General features: G+C 35.4%; 1 protein-coding gene across 1 annotated transcript; it reads right to left on the reverse strand.

Moving 5' to 3' along the window:
• Positions 1 to 3,484: 3,484 nt before the first annotated feature.
• On the reverse strand, positions 3,485 to 27,135 carry LOC132546446 (solute carrier organic anion transporter family member 2B1-like). Its single transcript, XM_060210162.1, has 10 exons — positions 26,769 to 27,135; positions 23,242 to 23,328; positions 21,878 to 22,081; positions 20,834 to 20,998; positions 20,336 to 20,519; positions 19,972 to 20,009; positions 19,177 to 19,196; positions 18,391 to 18,548; positions 17,723 to 17,787; positions 3,485 to 3,942 (listed from the first exon to the last, which is right to left on the reverse strand). Exons 1-10 carry the CDS (start codon positions 27,133 to 27,135, stop codon positions 3,680 to 3,682), a joined length of 1,551 nt encoding a protein of 516 aa, XP_060066145.1. The 3' UTR covers positions 3,485 to 3,679.
• Positions 27,136 to 27,636: the final 501 nt, after the last annotated feature.

Consider the following 27,636-nt stretch of genomic DNA (forward strand, 5'->3'; position numbering starts at 1 on the left):
ACACCATTACGTCAACATAATCATAATTCAATCTCAAATTAAAAGAAAAACTACAGCAAAATATGAACAAAAGAGCTAGTTACTGGGAGATCCCCGGAAAAAATAAGAATAAGACCAGGTGTTCCGAAGGAGTAAGCGCATTCTGGTTCACCGACGACACCTGCTATATAAAGCTTGGTCAATCCATGTAAATTATGTCATCCTCTCAAATCAGAACAAAATATGCAATAACAGAACCAACAGGCAAACTAACGAGCGTCAAACACATCTAGCTCTATATCGCACAAAGAATAGAATATCTTTCAAAGAGATCATTATAACGTCCGTAAACTTCCTCGTACTTTTCACCATCCTGTATCTTTTGAAACACTATTTTACGAGTAAGTCCGTCAGTTTCCTCATGTTCTCAAGTTCTATGTGAATATAGTCCGCTAGAATCGCTATTAAACTCCCCATGACCGAATTGTCCCCAACTGATTCTTTTTTTTTGTTGCCATCATCTTCCAAACGTTAAAAGTAACTAAATCAGGAACGTTCCATCTTGTTTTAGGCAGCGATTTCAAAGACGTCGTTTAAAAATCGCCCGATTTTTGCATTACAAAAACACAAAAAGACAGTTCACTTTGTTTCGAAGTTAGACTTGTGATTTCCGCTATCTGAATAACGATACGCTGGCCATGAACTGTAGCGTGTCGATGGGGGAGGATCGAAAATTAAAATTTTTGTTTAACTGAGATTGACAGAGTCCAGTGCCTCAAACAGGAATTCCGGTACCTTTTATAGAAATCTGATATTTGATTAAGTTATATTTTACAGTAAGTTGGTGAATTATACAACAACGCTTTGTAAAAGTCAGACAACACATCAGCATATATCACTGACATATCACGTGACTTTATTCTCGCCCACCACGATACATACATGGACATGTAAGTGACATATCACTCCTTCACACGACATCTAACGTCAATCCTCATCAACCACAATCAATTAGAGCACTCCTATCTTATTTCAAACTAAATGGGGTGTAAAATCTCGCTCGTGATAGAAAAAACTAATTCACTATGATATGTATCCCCCATTTGTCTATCTGGTCATTGCTGTCACGTGATGCTAGTGATGCAATGTCGCCGAGACTTGGGGAAGTGAGAAAAGAAAGTGATTGATCAGTTTGTTTATATTGTAAAGTATAAAAGGATAATATACGAAAAACTACGTCATAATAAAATTACATCGTTTGAACCAAGTTCACATTGGAATGTCACTTTTGACTATAATTAAGTTTGACGCATCATACTTATTTACAGATTAACCCTAGTTGTTTGTTTATCTAGTATTGATTAACAATACAATGCACTATCGGTATACAGCGGTTTAATATTGAGAATATTTATTGCAGTGATTGGACAAAGACATACAATTAGTAGCATATTTTAATACAAATTTGGAATTAGTTACTGTAGAACTTAATTATGAATTAAACTGCATCTTCAAAAAATCTTTTTCAAAAATCAAAACATTTAAACTAAATTTCAATAAAACGAGGGCAAAAAATGAACAAAAGCAAGATTTACACGGAGACTCCTGAAAAGTACAGGGAGAATAAAACACGTTTGTGACATCATCCATTGTTCTTTTTGTACTTTAACCGAGCATGTTACCTGTTACTGTTCTATATTGATTTTATTGGCCATTCACTTATCGGATAGCTCAAGGTAACTCGAGATTTTTCGGTCTCTCTATTGTCCTAATATGGATACAGTCCAGAACACATAATTAATGAACGCATAACTTCCAGTTTCTTCTAAGTACAGAAAATTTGTAGAATGTCACCTGATACAGAATGCACCAAGAAAAGAATACACATGTATAAAAAATAATTATTAAGAAGAAGGTGACAGTTTCCAAAACTTCCAAAAAGATACACTTCCTGTATTCATGTTGAGCTATCTAGTGTCTGTGGTTTTAGAATTTTCATCTTTTACACAAAATATTTTCAATGTTTTAAAGATGATGGAACTGCAGTTGTACTTCCTGATGTGAATCAAACCACACTTTGGTTCATTCAGCATACTTTTACGTATTCCATGCTTGGGTGATGAATGAGACATTTCCCATCAGTATTAATCCAATATATAGCACACACTTATATTTTCCGAGTGAAGGAACTCTGGTTTCTGTGTGAACAACATACTGTTATGTAATTAAATCACTCATTTCGAGAATGTGTGTAAAGAAGCTTATTGCAGTAATACATGTGTGGATATCAGTTGATTTAAGAACACCTTTCAGTTAAGAAGTTCATCCCCTTTTGTCACATTTTGACCATATTCTAACTCATTGTTTCGTTGATAATCTGTTGTTGCACCAATAAAACATCACTTAAAAGACTATTTGTATTATTCAATTCCATTAGTTGAAAAACATAGACTGGGAAGGATTGTCCTGCTACACTGTTAGACAACCTAGTGAAAATACGTTCACATTAGTGAACTAAACAAGTCCAAGGAATTCTCTGTGTGCTACATCATATCAATGTTATTCATCACAAATAGCACAGCTAAATGTAATAACACTTTAGATATGCTGTTACATTTGGCTGTGATTAGCAACGTTGATGTGGTTGATTAAACGGAGGTAGAGCCATCGTGAAAGTTTCAAAAGGAAAGAAATGGTAAACTGCACAACGATGAATTTTAGGCTATTGTGAGGTTCATGTTTAAAGTTAGAGATAAACCTCAGACTGTACGCTATGTGAGAGAGGAAAGATCTCGACCCTGACGGGTTTCGGTCTGTCTCACATATATTGTCCAGTTTGAGGCTTATCTCCATAATATAGGAGACCGAATATCGTAGAGACGTTATCAGGACAGGTAGCAAAAGCTTTCCAAATAAAGATTGTACAAAAGACACACAAGTGAACATCACCTTATAATGATTTATTGTTAAATACAGTAGAGTCAAGCAATGAATTAAACTGTATCATAAAGCTGTTTCGTCCTTCTAGGACTTGTCAGTGATGCTACATCATACAGTTGTTTCGTCCTTTTAGGACTTGTCAGTTATGCTACATCATACAGTTGTTTCGTCCTTCTAGGACTCGCCAGTGAGGACCTAAATTTTGTAGCCTACGAGGCTACTGTGGAAGATCGGAAGCTCGTAATTTTTATGTATCTGAAATTTAGAACTGCGTCAAGTACATGTGTATATTCTGAACCGTGTCACTATTCGAATGAATATTGACAAAAAGGTTACGGCACCCCTCGAGAACATCCAGCAGTGTCTACCACTTGCTATCTCAAAGCTAGTTCATTTTTAGACATATAGACGACATGAATGTTCCGTTCCTTCACTGTAGCATTACTACTTCCCAATCATATCAGGTACAATAACGAAGTAGACCTAAGTATTTATGTTTGTACTGGAATATATGCAAGGAGTATTTGGAGGTAAATTGTGAGGAATTTAAACTAAACACTCAAGGTTTATGATCTAATTCTTATTAATAATATTGTAAAATAGACCAGCACATGTATCTGAATATCTGAAGAGTATGTGAGACAATGTGTACAGTGGGATACGCCATAATAGGTATTAAAATTACATATATACTTTCCCACTTAATATCGTTAAGATACATTCATAATGATACGGATTGTAATTCTTGTGAAATGTTTCCTCATTTTGCAGATACACACAGAACTGATGTTTCCTTTTTACTACCACGTGGTCTCCATGTTTTCCATTTTCTGGTTTTAAAAAACGCAAACAGGGTGGATCCTGAAGCGATGGTGTAAAACATCATACTAAATAGATGAATTTTGACCCGGAAGTCGATGATATCATAAAATAGGCACGCGCCGGTTCCACTGCATCCTTTCATCCATATAAGGCAAGTTGTATCGATCACCAAACCAAACAGAATCGGGGCAGGTAAGAAAGCTGCAATTGAACGTCAAATATTTCTATTTAGAAATTCATACCGTAAGTTATAGCATCACATTATAGGTACGGTTTGTTTATCTTAACTTTGATCTTACTTCAATTTAAAGTTAAAATACAATAATAGTATTCAATTTTTCATAAGATATTCCATCGCTATTTTTTGTTGCAAGGGGAAAGTTAGTGTTGTGCTTCCTTGACCGATGCTTGAGCGATTATCTCCCTTTACTTAACGTTTAAGACGGCAGCGGTAGGCTCTTGCCTTACTCGCAAGGCCAAAACGACTCAGGGAATGCAAAAACAAACTTGTTGATATATCAATTTGTTTTAATTTATTGGGTATGATGATGGACAAGGACAAAAAAATGTTTACAGGGGTAAAATTTTTTTTATATGCCCACAGTTTCTTCTTGATTTGCAAATGCCACACAACATCAAAAGTATCACACAACATCATCAATATCACACTACATCATAAATATCACACAACATCATCAATATCACACTACATCATCATCTGTATCACACTACATCATCAGTATCACACTACATCATCAATATCACACTACATTCACAGTATCACACTACATCATAAATATCACACTACATCATCACTATCACACTACATCATCAGTATCACACTACATTCACGGTATCACACTATATCATTAGTATCACACTACATCATCAATATCACTCTACATCATCGGTATCACACTACATCATTCGTATGAAACTACATCATCAATATCACATTACATCATCACTATCACACTACTTCATCAGTATCACACTACATCATCAGTAGCACACTACATCATCAGTATCACACTACATCATCAGTATCAAAAAACATCATTATCACACAACATCATCAATATCACTCTACATCATCAGTATCACATTACATCATCAGTATCACACTACTTCATCAATATCACACAACATCATCAGTATCACACTACATCATCAATATCACATTACATCATCAGTATCACACTACATCATCTGTATCACACTACATTATGAATATCACTCTACATCATCGGTATCACACTACATCATCAGCATCACACTACATCATCATTAGCACACTACACCATAAATATCACACTACATCATCAGTATCAAACTACATCATCATCACACTACATCATCAGTATCACACTACATCATCAATATCACACTATATCATCAGTATCACACTACATCATCAATATCACATTACATCATCAGTATCATACTACATCATTAATATCACACTACATCATCAGTATCACACTACATCATCAATATCACACTACATCATCAGTATCACACTACATCATCAGTATCACACTACATCATAAATATCACACTACCTCATCAATATCACACTACATCATCAGTATCACATTACATCATCAGTATCACACTACTTCATCAGTATCAGACTACATCATCTGTATCACATTACATCATCAGTATCACACTACATCATCAGTATCACATTACATCATCACTATCACACTACTTCATCAGTATCAGACTACATCATCAGTATCATACTACATAAATATCACACTACATTATCAGTATCACTCTACATCATCAGCATCACACTACATCATCAGTATCACACTACATCATCAGTATCACATTACATCATCACTATCACACTACTTCATCAGTATCACACTACATCATCAGTATCACACTACATCATCAGTATCACACTACATCATCAATATCACACTACATCATCAGTATCACACTACATCATAAATATCACACTATATCATCAGTATCACACTACATCATCAGTATCACACTACATCATCAGTATCACACAACATCATCAATATCACACTACATCATCAGTATCACACTACATCATCTGTATCATACTACATCATAAATATCACACTACATCATCAATATCACACTACATCATCAGTATCACACTATATCATCTGTATCATACTACATCATCAATATCACACTACATTATCAATATCACTCTACATCATCAATATCACATTACATCATCAGTATCACACTACATCATCGGTATCACACAACATCATAAATATCACACTACATCATCAGTATCACACTACATCATCTGTATCATCACATCTGTATACATACATCAATATCACACTATACATCATCACACTACATATCACACACTACATCATCAGTATCACACTACATCATCAGTATCACACTACATCATCAGTATCACACAACATCATAAATATCACACTACATCATCAATATCACACTACATCATCAGTATCACACTATATCATCTGTATCATACTACATCATAAATATCACACTACATCATCAGTATCACACTACATCATCAGTATGACACTACATCATCATTATCACATTACATCATCAGTATCACACTACATCATCAGTATCACACTACATCATCAATATCACACTACATCATCAGTATCACACTACATCATCTGTATCACACTACATCATCACTATCACACTACATCATCAATATCACACTACATCATCTGTATCACACTACATCATCAGTGTCACACTACCATCAGTATCACACTATCACATATCACATCATCAATATCACACTACATCATCAATATCACACTACATCATCAATATCACACACCATCATAAATATCACACTACATCATAAATATCACACTACATCATCAGTATCACACTACATCATTAATATCACACTACATCATCAGTATCACACTACATCATCTGTATCACACTATATCATCACTATCACACTACATCATCAGTATCACACTACATCATCAGTATCACACTACATCGTAAATATCACACTACATCATCAATATCACACTACATCATCAATATCACACTACATCATCAGTATTACACTACATCAATATCACCCTACATCATCAGTATCACAATACATCATCAATATTACATTACATCGTCAGTATCACACTACATCATCAGTATTACACTACATCAATATCAAACTACATCTTCAGTATCACACAATGGTATCAGTATCACACTACATTATCAATATCACACTACATCATCAGTATGACACTACTTCATCAGTATCACATCATAAATATCACACTACATCATAAGTATCACACTTACATCATCACTATCACACTACATCATCAGTATCACACTACATAATCAATATCACTCTACATCATCATCAGTATCATACTACATCATCAATATCACACTACATCATCAATATCACACTACATCAATATCACACTACATCATCAGTATCACATTACATCATTATGACACTACATCATCAGTATCACACTACATCATCAATATCACATTACATCATCAGTATCATACTACATCATCTGTATCACACTACATCATCAGTATCACACTACATCATCAGCATCACACTACATTATCAATATCACACTACATTCACAGTATCACACTACATCATAAATATCACACTACATCATCACTATCACACTACATCATCAATATCACACTACATCATCAATATCACACTACATCATCAATATCACACTACATCATCAGTATCACACTACATCATCAGTATCACACTACATCATCAGTAGCACACTACATCATTAATATCACACTACATCATCAGTATCACACTACATCATCAATATCACACTACATCATCAATATCACACTACATCATCAATATCACACTACATCATCAGTATCACACTCACACTACATCATCAGTATCACACTACATCATCTGTATCACACTACATCATCAGTATGACACTACATCATCAGTATCACACTACATCATCAGTATCACACTACTTAATCAGTATCACACTACATCATCAGTATGACACTACATCATCAGTATGACACTACTTCATCAGTATCACATTACATAAATATTACACTACATTATCAGTATCACTCTACATCATCAGTATCACATTACATCATCACTATCACACTACATCATCAGTGTCACACTACATCATAAATATCACACTACATCATCAATATCACTCTACATCATCAGTATCACATTACATCATCAGTATCACACTACATCATCAGTATCACACTACATCATCAGTGTGACACTACATCATCAGTATCACATTACATCATCAGTATCACACTACTTCATCAGTATCAGACTACATCATCAGTATCACACTACATCAATATCACATTACATCATCAGTATCACACTACATCATCAGTATCACACTACATCATCTGTATCATACTACATCTTCAGTATCACACAATATCATCAGTATCACACTACATCATAAATATCACACAATATCATCAGTATCACACTACATCATCAGTATCACACTACATCATCTGTATCATACTACATCATTAATATCACACTACATCATCAGTATCATACTACATCATAAATATCACACTACATCATCAGTATCACACTACATCATCTGTATCACACGACATCATCAGTATCACACTACATCATCAATATCACACTACATCATCAGTATCACACTATATCATCTGTATCATACTACATCATCAATATCACACTACATCATCAGTATCACACTACATCATCTGTATCACACTACATCATCAGTGTCACACCACATAAATATCACACTACATGATCAGTATCACTCTACATCATCAGTATGACACTACATCATCAGTATGACACTACTTCATCAGTATCACATTACATAAATATTACACTACATTATCAGTATCACTCTACATCATCAGTATCACATTACATCATCACTATCACACTACATCATCAGTGTCACACTACATCATAAATATCACATACATCATCAATATCACTCTACATCATCAGTATCACATTACATCATCAGTATCACACTACATCATCAGTATCACACTACATCATCAGTATCACACTACATCATCAGTATCACATTACATCATCAGTATCACACTACTTCATCAGTATCACACTACATCATCAGTATCACACTACATCATCAGTATGACATTACATCATCAATATCACACTACATCATCAGTATCACACTTCATCAATATCAAACTACATCTTCAGTATCACACAATGGTATCAGTATCACACTACATTATCAATATCACACACATCAGTAGCACACTACATCAGCTGTATCATACTACATCATCAGTATCATACTACATCATAAATATCACACTACATCATCAGTATCACACTACATCATCTGTATCACACTACATCATCACTATCACACTACATCATCAGTATCACACTACATTATCAATATCACTCTACATCATCGGTATCACACTACATCATCAGTATCACACTACATCATCAGTATCACACTACATCATCAGTATCACACCACATAAATATCACACTACATTATCAGTATCACTCTACATCATCAGTATCACATTACATCATCAGTATCACACTACATCATCAGTATCACATTACATCATTATCACACTACATCATCAATATCACATTACATCATCAATATCACACTACATCATCAGTATCACATTACATCATTATCACACTACATCATCAATATCACACTATATCATCAGTATCACACTACATCATCTGTATCACACTACATCATCAATATCACATTACATCATCAATATCACACTACATCATCAGTATCACACTACATCATCTGTATCATACTACATCATATATATCACACTACATCATCAATATCACACTACATCATCAGTATCACACTACATCATCTGTATCACACTACATCATAAATATCACACTATATCATCAGTATCACACTACATCATCAGTATCACACTACATCATCAGTATCACACTACATCATCAATATCACACTACATCATCAATATCACACTATATCATCAGTATCACATTACATCATTATCACACTACATCATCAATATCACATTACATCATCAATATCACACTACATCATCAGTATCAAACTACATTATCTGTATCATACTACATCATAGATATCACACTACATCATCAATATCACACTACATCATCAGTATCACACTACATCATCTGTATCATACTACATCATAAATATCACACTACATCATCAATATCACACTACATCATCTGTATCACACTACATATTCAGTATCACACAATATCATCAGTATCACACTACATCATCAATATCACACTATATCATCAGTATCACACTACATCATCAGTATCACACTACATCATTAGTATGAAATTACATCATCAGTATCACATTACATCATCACTATCACACTACATCATCAGTATCACACTACATCATCAGTAGCACACTATATCATAAATATCACACTCCATCATCAGTATCACATTACATCATAAATATCACACTACATCATCAGTATCACACTACATCATCAATATCACATTACATCATCAGTATCATACTACATCATAAACATCACACTACATCATCAGTATCACACTACATCATCAGCATCACACTACATTATCAATATCACACTACATTCACAGTATCACACTACATCATCAATATCACACTACATCATCACTATCACACTACATCATCAATATCACACTACATCATCAATATCACTCTACATCATCGGTATCACACTACATCATTAGTATGAAACTACATCATCAGTATCACATTACATCATCACTATCACACTACTTCATCAGTATCACACTACATCATCAGTATCACACTACATCATAAATATCACACTACATCATCAGTATCACAATACATCATCAATATCACACTATATCATCAGGATCAAATTACATCATTATGACACTACATCATCAGTATCAAACAACATCATCAGTATCACACTACATCATCAGTATCACATTACATCATCAGTATCATACTACATCATCAGTATCAAACTACATTATCTGTATCATACTACATCATAGATATCACACTACATCATCAATATCACACTACATCATCAGTATCACACTACATCATAAATATCACACTACATCATCAGTATCACACTACATCATCAGTATCACACTACATCATCAATATCACACTACATCATCAATATCACACTATATCATCAGTATCACATTACATCATTATCACACTACATCATCAATATCACATTACATCATCAATATCACACTACATCATCAGTATCAAACTACATTATCTGTATCATACTACATCATAGATATCACACTACATCATCAATATCACACTACATCATCAGTATCACACTACATCATCTGTATCATACTACATCATAAATATCACACTACATCATCAATATCACACATCATCTGTATCACACTACATATTCAGTATCACACAATATCATCAGTATCACACTACATCATCAATATCACACTATATCATCAGTTTCACACTACATCATCAGTATGAAATTACATCATCAGTATCACATTACATCATCACTATCACACTACTTCATCAGTATCACACTACATCATCAGTAGCACACTATATCATAAATATCACACTCCATCATCAGTATCACACTACATCATAAATATCACACTACATCATCAGTATCACACTACATCATCAATATCACATTACATCATCAGTATCATACTACATCATAAACATCACACTACATCATCGGTATCACACTACATCATCAGCATCACACTACATTATCAATATCACACTACATTCACAGTATCACACTACATCATAAATATCACACTACATCATCACTATCACACTACATCATCAATATCACTCTACATCATCAATATCACTCTACATCATTGGTATCTCACTACATCATTAGTATGAAACTACATCATCAGTATCACATTACATCATCACTATCACACTACTTCATCAGTATCACACTACATCATCAGTATCACACTACATCATAAATATCACACTACATCATCAGTATCACACTACATCATCTGTATCATACTACATCATAAATATCACACTACATCATCAATATCACACTACATCATCTGTATCACACTACATCATCAGTATCACACTACATCATCAGTATCACACTACATCATCAATATCACACTATATCATCAGTTTCACACTACATCATCACTATCACACTACATCATTAGTATGAAATTACATCATCAGTATCACATTACATCATCACTATCACACTACTTCATCAGTATCACACTACATCATCAGTATCACACTACATCATAAATATCACACTACATCATCAGTATCACACTACATCATCAATATCACATTACATCATCAGTATCATACTACATCATAAACATCACACTACATCATCAGTATCACACTACATCATCAGTATCACACTACATTATCAATATCACACTACATTTACATCATCAATACCACAATACATCATCAATATCACTCTACATCATCAATATCACACTACATCATCAGTATCACACTACATCATCACACTACATCATCAGTATCACATTACATCATCACTATCACACTACTTCATCAGTATCACACTACATCATCAGTATCACACTACATCATAAATATCACACTACATCATCAGTATCACAATACATCATCAATATCACACTATATCATCAGGATCAAATTACATCATTATGACACTACATCATCAGTATCAAACAACATCATCAATATCACACTACATCATCAATATCACACTACATCATCAGTATCACACTACATCATCTGTATCACACTACATTATCAGTGTCACACTACATCATGAATATCACACTACATCATCAATATCACTCTACATCATCAGTATCACATTACATCATCAGTATCACACTACATCATCAGTATCACACTACATCATCAGTATCACATTACATCATCAGTATCACACTACATCAATATCACACTACATTATCAGTATCACTCTACATCATCAATATCACATTACATCATCTGTATCACACTACATCATCAGTATCACACTACATCATCAGTATCACACTACATCATCAATATCACACTACATCATCAGTATCACACTACATCATCTGTATCACACTACATCATCAGTGTCACACTACATCATAAATATCACACTACATCATCAATGTCACTCTATATCATCAGTATCACATTACATCATCAGTATCACACTACATCATCAGTATGACACTACATCATCAGTATCACATTACATCATCAGTATCAGACTACATCATCAGTATTACACCACATAAATATCACACTACATTATCAGTATCACACTACATCATCTGTATCATACAACATCATCAGTATCACACTACATCATCAGTATCACACTACATCATCTGTATCACACTACATCAAAATATCACACTATATCATCAGTATCACACTACATCATCTGTATCACACTACATCATCAGTATCACACTACATCATCTGTATCATACTACATCATAAATATCATACTACATCATCAATATCACACTACATCATCTGTATCACACTACATCTTCAGTATCACACAATATCATCAGTATCACACTACATCATCAATATCACACTACATCATCAGTATCACACTACATCATCAGTATCACACTACATCATCAGTATCACATTACATCATCACTATCATACTACATCATCAGTATCACACTACATCATCAGTATCACACAATATCATCAGTATCACACTACATGATCAATATCACACTACATCATCAATATCACACTACATCATCAATATCACACTACATCATCAGTATTACACAATATCATCAATATCACACTACATCATCAGTATCACACTACATCATCAATATCACACTACATCATCAATATCACACTACATTCACGGTATCACACTACATCATAAATATCACACTACATCATCACTATCACACTATATAATCAATATCACACTACATCATCAATATCACTCTACATCATCACTATCACACTACTTCATCAGTATCACACTATATCATCAGTAGCACACTACATCATCAGTATCACATTACATCATCAGTATCACACTACATCATCAGTATCACACTACATCATTTGTATCATACTACATCATAAATATCACACTACATCATCAGTATCACACTACATCATCATTATCACACTACATCATCAATATCACACTACATCATCTGTATCACACTATATCATTAGTATCACACTACATCATCAATATCACATCATCAATATCACACTACATCATCAGTATCACACTACATCATCAGTATCACACTGCATCATCACTAACACAATACATCATCAATATCACACTACATCATCAGTATCACACTACATCATCAGTATCACACTACATCATCAGTATCACACTACATCATCAGTATCACACTACATCATCAGTATCACACTACATCATCAGTATCACACTACATCATAAACATCACACTACATCATCAATATCACACTACATCATCAATATCACACTACATCATCAATATCACACTACATCATCAGTATCACACTACATAATCAATATCACACTACATCATCAATATCACACTACATCATCAGTATCACACTACATCATCAATATCACACTACATCATCAGTATCACACTACATCATCAATATTACATTACATCATTAGTATCACACTACATCATCAGTATCACACTACATCATCAATATCACACTACATCATCAGTATCACACTACTTCATCAGTATCACACTACATCATCAGTATCACACTACACATCAGTATCATCAGTATCACACTACATCATCAGTATCACACTACATCATCAATATCACACTACATCATCAGTATCACACTACATCATCAATATCACACTACATCATCAGTATCACACTACATCATCAATATCACACTACATCATCAGTATCACACTACATCATCAGTATCACACTACATCATCAGTATCACACTACATCATCAATATCACACTACATCATCAATATCACACTACATCATCAGTATCACACTACATCATCAGTATCACACTACATCATCAGTATCACACTACATCATCAATATCACACTACATCATCAATATCACACTACATCATTAGTATCACACAACATCATAAATATCAAACTACATCTTCAGTATCACACTACATCATCAGTATCACAAATCATCAATATCACACCACATCAATATCACACTACATCAATATCACACTACATTATCAGTATCACATCATCAGTATACATCATCAATATCACACTACATCATCAGTATCACACTACATCATCAGTATCACACTACATCATCTGTATCATACATCATAAATATCACACTACATCATCAATATCACACTACATCATCTGTATCACACTACATCATCAGTATCACACATCATCAATATCACACCACATGATAAATATCACACTACATCATCAGTATCACACTACATCATCTGTATCACACTACATCATCAGTATCACACTACATCATCAGTATCACACATCATCAATATCACACCACATGATAAATATCACACTACATCATCAGTATCACACTATATCATCAGTATCACACTACATCATCAATATCACACTACATCATCAATATCACACTACATCATCAGTATCACACTACATCATCAGTATCACACTACATCATCAATATCACACTACATCATCTGTATCACACTACATCATCAGTATCACACTACATCATCAGTATCACACTACATCATCAGTATCACACTACATCATCAGTATCACACAACATCATCAATATCACACTACATCATCAGTATCACACTACATCATCAGTATCACACTACATCATCAATATCACACTACATCATCAGTATCACACTACATCATCAGTATCACACTACATCATCAGTATCACACTACATCATCAGTATCACACTACATCATCAGTATCACACTACATCATCAATATCACACTACATCATCAGTATCACACTACATCATCAGTATCACACACAATATCACACTACATCAATATCACATATCATCAGTATCACACTACATCATCACACACTACATCATCAGTATCACACTACATCATCAATATCACACTACATCATCAATATCACACTACATCATCAGTATCACACTACATCATCAGTATCACACTACATCATCAGTATCACACTACATCATCAGTATCATCATCAGTATCACATACATCATCAGTATCACACTACATCATCAATATCACTACATCATCAGTATACATACATCATCTGTATCACACTACATCATCAGTATCACACTACATCATCAATATACATCACAGTATCACATACATCAGTATCACACTACACTACATCATCAATATCATACTACTATCACATCATCATCTGTATCACACTACATCATCAGTATCACACTACATCATCAGTATCACACTACATCATCAGTATCACACTACATCATTAGTATCACACTACATCATCAATATCACACTACATCATCAGTATCACACTACATCATCAGTATCACACTACATCATCAGTATCACACTACATCATCAGTATCACACTACATCATCAGTATCACACTACATCATCAGTATCACACTACATCATCAATATCACACTACATCATCAGTATCACACTACATCATCAGTATCACACTACATCATAAATATCACACTACATCATCAGTATCACACTACATCATCAGTATCACACTACATCATCAGTATCACACTACATCATCAGTATCACACTACATCATCAGTATCACACTACATCATCTGTAGCACACTATATCAGCACACTACATCATCTGTAGCACACTACATCATCAGTATCACACTTCATCATCAGTATCACACTTCATCACACTACATCATCAGTATCACACTACATCATCAGTATCACACAACATCATAAATATCACACTACATCATCTGTATCACACTACATCATCAGTATCACACTACATCATCAGTATCACACTACATCATCAGTATCACACTACATCATAAATATCACACTACATCATCAGTATCACACTTCATCATCTGTAGCACACTACATCATTTGTAGCACACTACATCATCAGTATCACACTTCATCATCCGTAGCACACTACATCAGAGATATCACACTACATCGTCAGTATCACACTACATCATCTGTAGCGCACTACATCATCAGTATCACACTACATCATCAGTATCACACTACCTCATAAATATCACACTACATTATCAGTATCATACTTCATCATCTCTAGCACACTTCATCATCTGTAGCACACAACATCATCAGTATCACACTACATCATAAGTATATACATCATAAATATCACACTACATCATCTGTAGCACACTACATCATCAGTATCACACTACATCATCAGTATCACACTACATCATCAGTATCACACTACATCATCAGTATCACACTACATCATCTGTATCACACTACATCATCAGTATCACACTACATCATCAGTATCACACTACATCATCAGTATCACACTACATCATCAGTATCACACTACATCATCAGTATCACACTACATCATCAGTATCACACTACATCATCAGTATCACACTACATCATCAGTATCACACTACATCATCAGTATCACACTACATCATCAGTATCACACTACATCATAAATATCACACTACATCATCGGTATCACACCACATCATCAGTATCACACTACATCATAAAATCTATATAACTGAAAAGATGCTACATTAGAACGTAATGTACACTGATTTCACTTGTTACAAAATGTTATCAAACATAATAATGTATCCTTTTTGAAATATGAAAACATGATTTCACTATTGACGTTCGTCTTGAAAACATTACAATGTGGTTTACAACATGTTGTACAAGGTAGAACAATATACCTAGAAGCGAGAGACAAAAGGACTGCACTCCCATAGCTGTGGACTTATCTCGGTCCTCTACACACCTGTAAAGATAAAATCGTCACACAGGTAAGTCATGGATGGGATAAGTAGGAATGAAATAGTATCCGTGACAATTCCGTGATATTCAAGGACGGTATAAAGTTGAAAAAAAAAGAAAATAATAGTAAAACGAAAATTAGGAAAAAAAAAATTGTAGACGTTGGTTTTTCGTTTGTTGTTTTTATAAGTAACGTTTACATTTAGGACAGAGCAGTACTAAAGATTAGTACAAATATATATATAGTTATATATATATACAGATACTACTGTGTTGTATCTTTGTAACCGCAAAAATAACATTTGCAGTTATAGAGTTTGAACTCAATGAAATATTTATCAAATATGGAGGAAAACGGGAAGCGGTTTTTAGTTTTCCGGTGGACTTTCACAGTCGTGGTTTATAGATCAAGACTATCAGGTAGACACGTGATGTTTGACGAAAGTATTTTATACACCTGTACACCGTTCAACCTTGTTAAGATGATCTAGGATTATATTTGTTACAAATGATTGTTATCAAACATAATAATAACCCCGAAAGGTCATTTCTGAGAAATTCATATTACTTTTTGAAATATTTCTTGTTGTGTATTAATTTTGTTTACCTGATCTTGGCAATAAAACTCAGCATTGCTTTTGCCATAGAGGCTATGGAGCCGAAGAAGGTAATGACCGCCCAGGGGATGAGGGTTTTACAATCCGAATCACACATGCCAGCACGCGCAGTTCCACCATTACCAATGCACGTGCAGTTTTCATATAGCTTAAGAATAAAAACAAATAAAAGAAAATAATGCTTTAGCTTCGATAAAAACATAGTTATGGTGAGTTTCCTTGAAGAGGAAGATTTGAACATCTTATAGACATTATGTTGCGCAGTTTTGTTATATGCCATGTAATCCGACAGCTGCAATTTAATGTAATGGTACTGCGAACATTCTTATACCTACATTACTGAAAGATTCCGAAAAATACATACACCTACACCACTGAGAGACTCCGAAATATACATACAACTACATCAGTGAGAGACTTCGAACAATTCATACGCTGAAGGACTCTAAATAATTCATACTTATCCCTCCACCGCTGAGGGACTCTCAATAACTCATACTTATCCCTCCACCGCTGAGGGACTCTCAATAACTCATACTTATCCCTCCACCGCTGAGGGACTCTCAATAATTCATACTTATCCCTCCACCGCTGAGGGACTCTCAATAAATCATACTTATCCCTCCACCGCTGAGGGACTCTCAATAATTCATACTTATCCCTCCACCGCTGAGGGACTCTCAATAATTCATACTTATCCCTCCACCGCTGAGGAACTCTCAATAATTCATACTTATCCCTCCAACGCTGAGGGACTCTGAATAATTCATACTTGCCCCTCCACCGCTGAGGGACTCTGAATAATTCATACTTCCCTCCACCGCTGAGGGACTCTATAATTCATACTTCCCTCCACCGCTGAGGGACTCTGAATAACTCATACTTATCCCTCCACCGCTGAGGAACTCTCAATAATTCATACTTATCCCTCCAACGCTGAGGGACTCTGAATAATTCATACTTATCCCTCCACCGCTGAGGGACTCTCAATAACTCATACTTATCCCTCCACCGCTGAGGGACTCTCAATAATTCATACTTATCCCTCCACCGCTGAGGGACTCTCAATAATTCATACTTATCCCTCCACCGCTGAGGGACTCTCAATAACTCATACTTATCCCTCCACCGCTGAGGGACTCTGAATAATTCATACTTATCCCTCCACCGCTGAGGGACTCTATAATTCATACTTACCCCTCCACCGCTGAGGGACTCTATAATTCATACTTGCCCCTCCACCGCTGAGGGACTCTCAATAATTCATACTTATCCCTCCACCGCTGAGGGACTCTCAATAATTCATACTTATCCCTCCACCGCTGAGGGACTCTCAATAATTCATACTTATCCCTCCACCGCTGAGGGACTCTGAATAATTCATACTTATCCCTCCACCGCTGAGGGACTCTGAATAACTCATACTTATCCCTCCACCGCTGAGGGACTCTCAATAATTCATACTTATCCCTCCACCGCTGAGGGACTCTGAATAATTCATACTTATCCCTCCACCGCCGCTGAGGGACTCTGAACTTGATGTATTACGACTTATTTTAAGATAAAGTTACCTTGAAAAACGCATAAGTCAGGATCCAGAAAAAAAGTTCTGGTTAAGGAAACAAAGAGTTAAAGATGAAGACAAATGTAGACGCCCATCAAGAAAAATTCGATATTATTTTTTTTATCATTTAAGTCCGAGAATGATGGACATATGGAGTTCAGTTTAGTTTAAAATGTGGCAAGAAATTGTAAAAAGTAGGACACCCCCAGATTGCATTCTCCTACCGCCTTTTCAAAAAAAAATCCTCATATTGATTATTGATTTTGTAAATTACGCGTGATGAACACTACTTAGTAAAGTAAATTTAAAAAATCGTAAATGGAAAGATGAAAAACTAATGTCAAATACTAAAATGTGAATGGGTGTTTTACCTTTGTGGTCCTACGACTTTGGGCTGGTCACAACCAAGGAAGAATCCCGCGCTAAATGTCACGTTCTGTATAACGAAGAGTATTAGCAAAAGTCCAAAGGTGTTCCGAGGAATCATTGGAACTTTCCTGGTCAAGTATCCTCCGACGAAAGCTCCGATGGCTAAGGCTAGAAGTTTGGTCACAGCTGAAAACAATACGTACCATAAAATTACCGTGTTTAATGGCGCCTTAAGGTATTAAACTGATGTTTATTTGTCTAATATTAAGAATTTGAAGCTTATATTATGCTGCGCTTATGTATAGTTGTTGTCTCAAGAGAATTTTCATAAAATATAGGACGGAAGCAAATCAAATATAAAATATATCACTCAAAGTAGAAACAACGAGAATACTTGGACAGGCATGTCGCAATTTTTAACAGAACGTGAACTCACGCATGACAAATTAATGCGATTGTGAAATCAGATGGCAGAGGTCATACAACAAAACATGGTTTACCTAGGATTAGATTGGATTGCCACAGAGGAGTTCCGAACTGTGTCTGTATGTACTTTGCCAGGAAAGACACGTAGCCAGTCTGTCCACATACCATGCAGCTATTTGTTACCAAAATACTGATGTAAATAGGGTTCTTCATTATCCGCCAGTAGGACGAAACACGATCTAAATAAGAATATAAAACATATGAACATCAACAATACAGTAAAGTTTTTTTTCGATGGTTCATTTTTTCGAACAAATGCTTGGGACTTAACCGTGTATTTTTGTCAAAGATATGACAGTTCATGTTTTGTTATTATCATCAACCTTTTCCAAATACTTGTAACACGTTCACTTTTGCTTTTAAGGTTATTTCATTATCTTGTAAGAAATAAGTTGGAAGACTACATGGAGTATAGGACCAGGTGTTCGGGAAGGGTAAGCGTCTTCTGCTTCATCGACGACACCAGCCATGTGAATCATAGTCCATGCAAGTAAGTAAAGTTCTCAAATGTGAGCTAGCTTAACAACAACGGAACCAACACGTACATGTATAATAATGAGCATAGCGCACATACAGCTTAGCACTAGAAAATGGAATATCTCTTGTGATAACATCGTGGCGACTATACAACTTCTTTCTGCATCAACCTACATGTGCATCTCTCAAAACCACGTGTTGTATGCATACTTTATCATCTGCCGACATATTTCATAGAATTCGTGATATTTGAAACAAGCTCTTGAGGATGAATCAACTATGACATGTTAATACCATAGGTTGGAGAGAAGCGTGTTACTATCTAGAAATTGAAAATTCACAATACGGTAATAGACATCATCATGCTGATCAGTGATTTTTGAAAGGTTAGTAGAATGATAAAAAATAAGAACGAGAGTATCGCTTTATATCAAGATTGTATCAATTGTGTATACATGTTAAAAAAGGTCATCATACGAATATGCAAATATGATATTGTTTCTAAAATTTGTTTAAGAAAGCGACGGTTTTTACTTTCCACTTCGTATAATATCTTTTTTGTAGAAATCGCATTATTTTACCTTTTACTTTTGCTCTTGTTGTCAATAATGGTTTTTCTTTTGGCATGTCCATTCGATACTCCTCTATCTTCTTTTGATTCCACTTGAACCGACGTGGAAACATGACGACTGGAATGGCAACTAGTAAAGAACCCAGGCCAAACACAAGGAATCCGAGCCACCAAGCGCCGATAAATCGAGGATCCTTTGGAGTCATCTCTACATCTGATGAGTTAAGAAAGCACATACAATGATATTCTGACCGGCAGACATACAAGTGAGGAGGACCGAAAGTATAAACTTAGGTATAGATATAACCCCCCTCCCCCCCCCCCAAAAAAAAAAAAATAATAAAATAAAAATTAAAAAAATGGCGCCATGTTTTCCGAGGATTTCTCCGTAATTCTAGAGGCCAAAAATGAAGAACTCCCGATGGGATGTTGAGCAATTTGATACCGGCTTAAACAAATGTTCAGTTTTCGTTGGGAAATTTGGGAAATTTTTCAAGTGTTATACATCCAATCTGTAAACGAACCAGATGCCAACCAACATTTGATAAGGTTTTATCTGGCTGTTATCAAAAGAAAATCATTCGTGCAAACTGTGTAAATCGGATGGTCGGGCGGCGTAGTGGTTCGATTCCTCGAGCTGACGTGAGATATTATAACATGACAGATATTACTTTATTTTTTTATAGTTGAATTTAAAGCTGGTAAGTTTTCCTTGTTTTATATCAGACGGAATTTTGAATATGTTGGAGCAGTGGTGGCCGACACAAATAACCGTTTTTATCACTAGCTCTCCACCTCAGCGTCACGGGTTCGATCCATACGTGTGACAGTCGCCATGTACCGCCAGCAGGTCTGCGGTTTTTCTCCCCTACCACCCAAAACTTACATGTTCTTACTTTGGCTGCATGTCAAGAAATTTGGCACATTGTCTGGAATCACCTACTTGTAACATAAATCTCTTTTGAAATATAAAAGACAAATTTTGTTCGGTTTTCCAATTAAAGCAATCCAATGCAGCATGCTCCAATTTCTGGAATGTTCACCATGATATTTATATTATCATCAATAGAAGCGTTACTGTTAGATTATCGAAAGATTCAAGTGTTTTATTGATTCAGATATCATGCCGAATTCGTTAGTCATGTGTGTCCAGTTTGATCACACTTGGTAGTAAGAGATGTTAAATCAAATAGTACAGCAGGAAGCGTTATCAGATTACTACGCTATTTTCATTTATTAACTGCCGCGGGATTTGCTTGCAACTGAAACAAAAACAAAAATAAATAAATATGAATAAGTGGTGTGTTGGTGTGTAACTTTAAGGGAAAACGTTTACGTTAGAAGTACGGTAATATATGATAGAAGCATACCTACCCTCTAATGTGACGTAGATTTTGCTTAAATATCCCCCAAGACCGAAAGCGAGGGCGGGACCCATCGTACCTGCAGCCGATATGATTCCTGCAATAACCGGAAGTGATGTCATATATCGTCATCACCGCCTGTTTGTTTAATAAACCACGTGTATATGCAAACATTGAGAATAATTTATATGTCTGTCTATTTATGTGTGTCATGATGCATTGAAACAGTAAACAAATATAAAATAAAACAGTATAAGAACATTGAGTCTGTTTCCGAGTGTTTGAATACAAATTTAAAGAAACATCTTTCTTATTTAATTTTGTATAGTATTTTTTTAAATCACAGGTGATATTGTGGGTTAGGTTATCATATATATTGACATTATTTTGTCTGGGTTTTTGATATTGCTGCATACTTTGAAGTCATTGGACCTTGAACGTTTTAACTGAACTATCTTATTTCAATTGTTTTAGGCATGATATCACATGTATATTGTTTACGCGTATAGAAAAACAGCTTGTCCCCCTCCCAATAATGAATATAGACTCACCCAAAATCAATATGAATATGAAAGGTCAACACGACACACCTAATCATGGGCGGACTAAAGATCTATTAATTCGTTGAATTAAGGTCATTTAAAAAGCTATTTGATTTCCATTGATTTTTAATAATAAAAGTCCTTTCCGATAGTCTCTAATTTGCATAGTGGGGGAGGGGAGACAACCACGAATCAGTATTATGCATCAAATACGGTTCTATTTTTCAAGTTATGGGTCTTCAAAATGTTTTGAATGGAGGATTAAAACGTCGTTATTCAAATAATCCCGCGGTTCTATCAGAAAAGGCGGGATTAATTTGTCTTACCGGCACGCGGGATCAAGTAGCACGTGCAGTAGCTATAGGCTGTAGTCGGGCACATGCGGTGGTAGAGTCCTATAGGAGGACATTCTCTAGCCGTGCGCTGAGCAGTGTGGATATATTTTTTTTTTTGTTTTTGTTTTGTTTTTAATGGGAATCGTAGCTTTGACATGTAGTAGCAGGCATTCCAGCGTTTGAATAATGTATTTTACAAATGCATGGTATAGTTTGAGTAGGAGTAACGCCTTTCCGTAGATATATTATGTAGCTTGTATCAATATTAACGCAGGTCCAGCGTTACGCCTAGGCCATCCTGCAGTGGGATATAATTGTTTCCCGCCAAATCGGATACAGATTTCCGGCGATTATCGCCGTTTTTTTCTGGGCGACAGGTTGTGTCGTAGACGGCGAGAGAGTAAAGGAAAAGAGAATATTTCACATGTACATTATCGGGCTGCATCAGATTTTTTATACTGCTGAACATTGTTTCGTTGAACATTAAACGCCGACTGCACTGTAGGCACACGGGCTGGTACGGCAAATTGTATATTTGCGTTGTTTTTTTACTTGAGACGTAGAGGAGAGAAGACGTATATTTACTACAATGAGATGCCGGTTGCGAAGTTAAAATCTAGATATTTGTGAGTTATTTTCAATATGAGTTTTTTCCATGGAAAAAATAAAAGACATATTTAAAAAGAATATAACGTATTGTTTACATCAGATTGTGTTCTAAGTTTTTACTTTGTTTGCGACACAAAATTCTACTTAAAATGTTGGTAGTAAACATTCAGATTTGTGTGTTAAATGGTTAAATAACAGTAGCATTTACACTTAAAATCTAAATCGTCTCAGATTACAGTAATGACGACAATAACATTTATGCAAGTTTGATAAAATATAAACTCGAATTTACATTTATACTGAATCAAAACATAATGTATTGCTAATCATTTACAGAGCTATCAGGCACAAGTTATTACAACTTACGATCGCCCTTCCCACAATAATTTTACAAAATGTAAATACATAGGATATAATACTTAAAACACTTAAAACAAAAACTGTAGATCATTTTTTGCCAGAGAGAGAGAGAGAGAGAGAGAGAGAGAGAGAGAGAGAGAGAGAGAGAGAGAGAGAGAGAGAGAGAGAGAGAGAGAGAGAGAGAGAGAGACAGAGAGAGACACAGAGAGAGAGACACAGAGAGAGACAGAGAGAGAGACAGAGACAGACAGACAGTGTGAGAGAGAGAGAGAGAGAGACAGAGAGACACAGAGAGAGACAGTGAGACAGAGAGAGAGAGAGAGAGAGAGAGAGAGAGAGAGAGACAGAGAGAGAGAGAGAGATAGAGAGAGAGAGATAGAGATAGAGAGAGAGAGAGAGAGAGAGAGAGAGAGAGAGGAGGGAGAGAGAGAGAGAGAGAGAGAGAGAGAGAGAGAGAGAGAGAGAGAGAGAGAGAGAGAGAGAGAGAGAGAGAGAGAGAGAGAGACACACACACACACACACACAGAGACAGAGACACAGAGAGAGACAGAGAGACAGGAGGAGGGAGAGAGAGAGAGAGAGAGAGAGAGAGAGAGAGAGAGAGAGAGAGAGAGAGAGAGAGAGAGAGAGAGAGGGCGGTGGGGGTGGGGGTGGTGGGGGGGGGGGGGGGGGGGATGGCGGTTGGGGGTGGGAGCGAAAAGAAAAAGATAGAGAAATCCTCATTATCATACATTACCAAGTCTAACTCGCATGGTAGAGGTAAATTAATATCGGTTATGTGTTAGAAAAGGGTATTTCTTTGAACAAAATCAAACTAAATAGGCCATAATTAAGAGAACTGCAGTGGTTTCCATGTTTGGTGTGAATAGTCTACTCTCTCCAATACCAAGATGAGAAGGACGGGGTGTTGAGATAATTAGGTTTCAAAGATTTTTTAAAGAGATAAAGTGAGGATGATAACCTGGTCGAGGTATACGGAATATTTCAACGACGAAGTGTAGACGGTAAGAAAGTTGTTTACTGATAGTAAGGATAACATTATACTGTTTATTTATTCTGGTGATTGTGATGTACAGTATCATTAAAATCACACATACAAGGCCTACATTGGCATATTGTTACATGACTAAGAAAACACACTCCTGTGATTGGCTGTGTGGTCTCCTACAGGTTTTGAAAAAAAAAATGCAATGTTAACCTGAAACCGATGAATTACTGCACAAGGGGTTAACATCGTTAATTGAAAACCTAATCTAAAAATTGTAGCTGAGAATACCCATAACGCTTTTATATGTTATCCGGTTTAAGGGTCGAGAAACCTTCATCACATTCCGTAGGTCTCTTGCAGGGTAAGTGCGCAAAAATTAACACAACTTTTGGTATTTGTATTTTCGCCTCCCCTAACTGCATTATATCTGCATTAATTGGATATACCAATTTGTTTAAATTTAATTATATAAAAAATACATATCGATGATGTACATTTATAAACATTTTGAGTGAAGCCATGAAACAGATAGTTCAAAATTATAAGTACATATGGTGTCAAATTGTGCTCGCAATTTGTCAGTGCCTTTTTTCATATAAAAAGCACATCTACAAACTGCAATATTATATATGAATCTTAATATTTCTTCAAAAGTAAATAAAAGAAATCTTATAACGTCATATTAAAACATGACCTGCCTTACCTGCATAAAACCCGGTTTTCCTCTTTTCCACGTTGTCGTCTATGTAAACCGTCACAAACGGGGCTCTTGGTGCTTTCCCTATTCCTTGAACCATCATGCCGATTGCGATTATTACAATAGATAATGTTTTAAATTCTGGGCTTACCGTTTTAAAAATCTCTTTTCTTTTATTATCTTCACATGTCGTTAAGTTGTTAATTTCTGCTGACATTTCTGGGACACATAAAGGCATGTTACTGGTCTCGGTTTTATTAATGTTTGTCGGTAATAAAACATCTATTGCTTTACTGGAAGTGACGTACAAATCGTCAATGTTTGGAGTGATGTAATGAGGTATGCTACAAACTACACCGGAAATGCCATACATGAGCGTACAGTAGAATAGAAATCTCGGAATGTGGACAAATCTGGCCAGTGAACTAACGAACAAAATACATAGTAAAAAGCCTATATCATTGAAGCTCATTAGCAAGCCACTCTCAGCGCTCGATAGCCCAAATTGCTTCTCAAGGTTTGGTACCTGAGAATTGATGTAAAAAGTCAACGTCTGCGTCATTAGCCCTGCCAGGCTGTAAAAGAAGGTAAAAGACTGGACATTGGCTAAACATTGAAGACTTTTGAATTTCCACTCGTATATACCACACATAATCCCCTCGTCTTCACTGGCATTGCTTTCATCATCACAAGTGAGCTTTGTCGAGTTCGATTGGTCACCCATGTCGACACAGAAGTTGAGGTTGAAATTCTAAAATACAAAAAAAGCTAAATTTATGAGTCAAATGTTGCAAACAAACGAATTGAAAATCAGTGTGATACTAAAAAAAAATAAAGTATGAAGCTCAGGTGGAATTTTTTAGATACAGTGTTA

The sequence above is a fragment of the Ylistrum balloti genome, unplaced genomic scaffold (assembly GCF_031769215.1).
Source record: "Ylistrum balloti isolate Yb309-2 unplaced genomic scaffold, AGI_CSIRO_Ybal_v1 Utg369606, whole genome shotgun sequence".
Lineage (NCBI taxonomy): Eukaryota > Metazoa > Mollusca > Bivalvia > Pectinida > Pectinidae > Ylistrum > Ylistrum balloti.

What these genes read in the sequence shown, in the direction of transcription:
- LOC132546446 (XM_060210162.1), bottom strand. Translation starts at nt 27,135, where the DNA reads ATGTATGGCATTTCCGGTGTAGTTTGTAGCATACCTCATTACATCACT. An exon ending in AATCTACGTCACATTAGAGG is followed by an intron (nt 22,082 to 23,241) that starts GTAGGTATGCTT and finishes TTAACTCATCAG; the next exon opens with ATGTAGAGATGACTCCAAAG. An exon ending in AAAGTCGTAGGACCACAAAG is followed by an intron (nt 20,010 to 20,335) that starts GTAAAACACCCA and finishes TTCCTTAACCAG; the next exon opens with AACTTTTTTTCTGGATCCTG.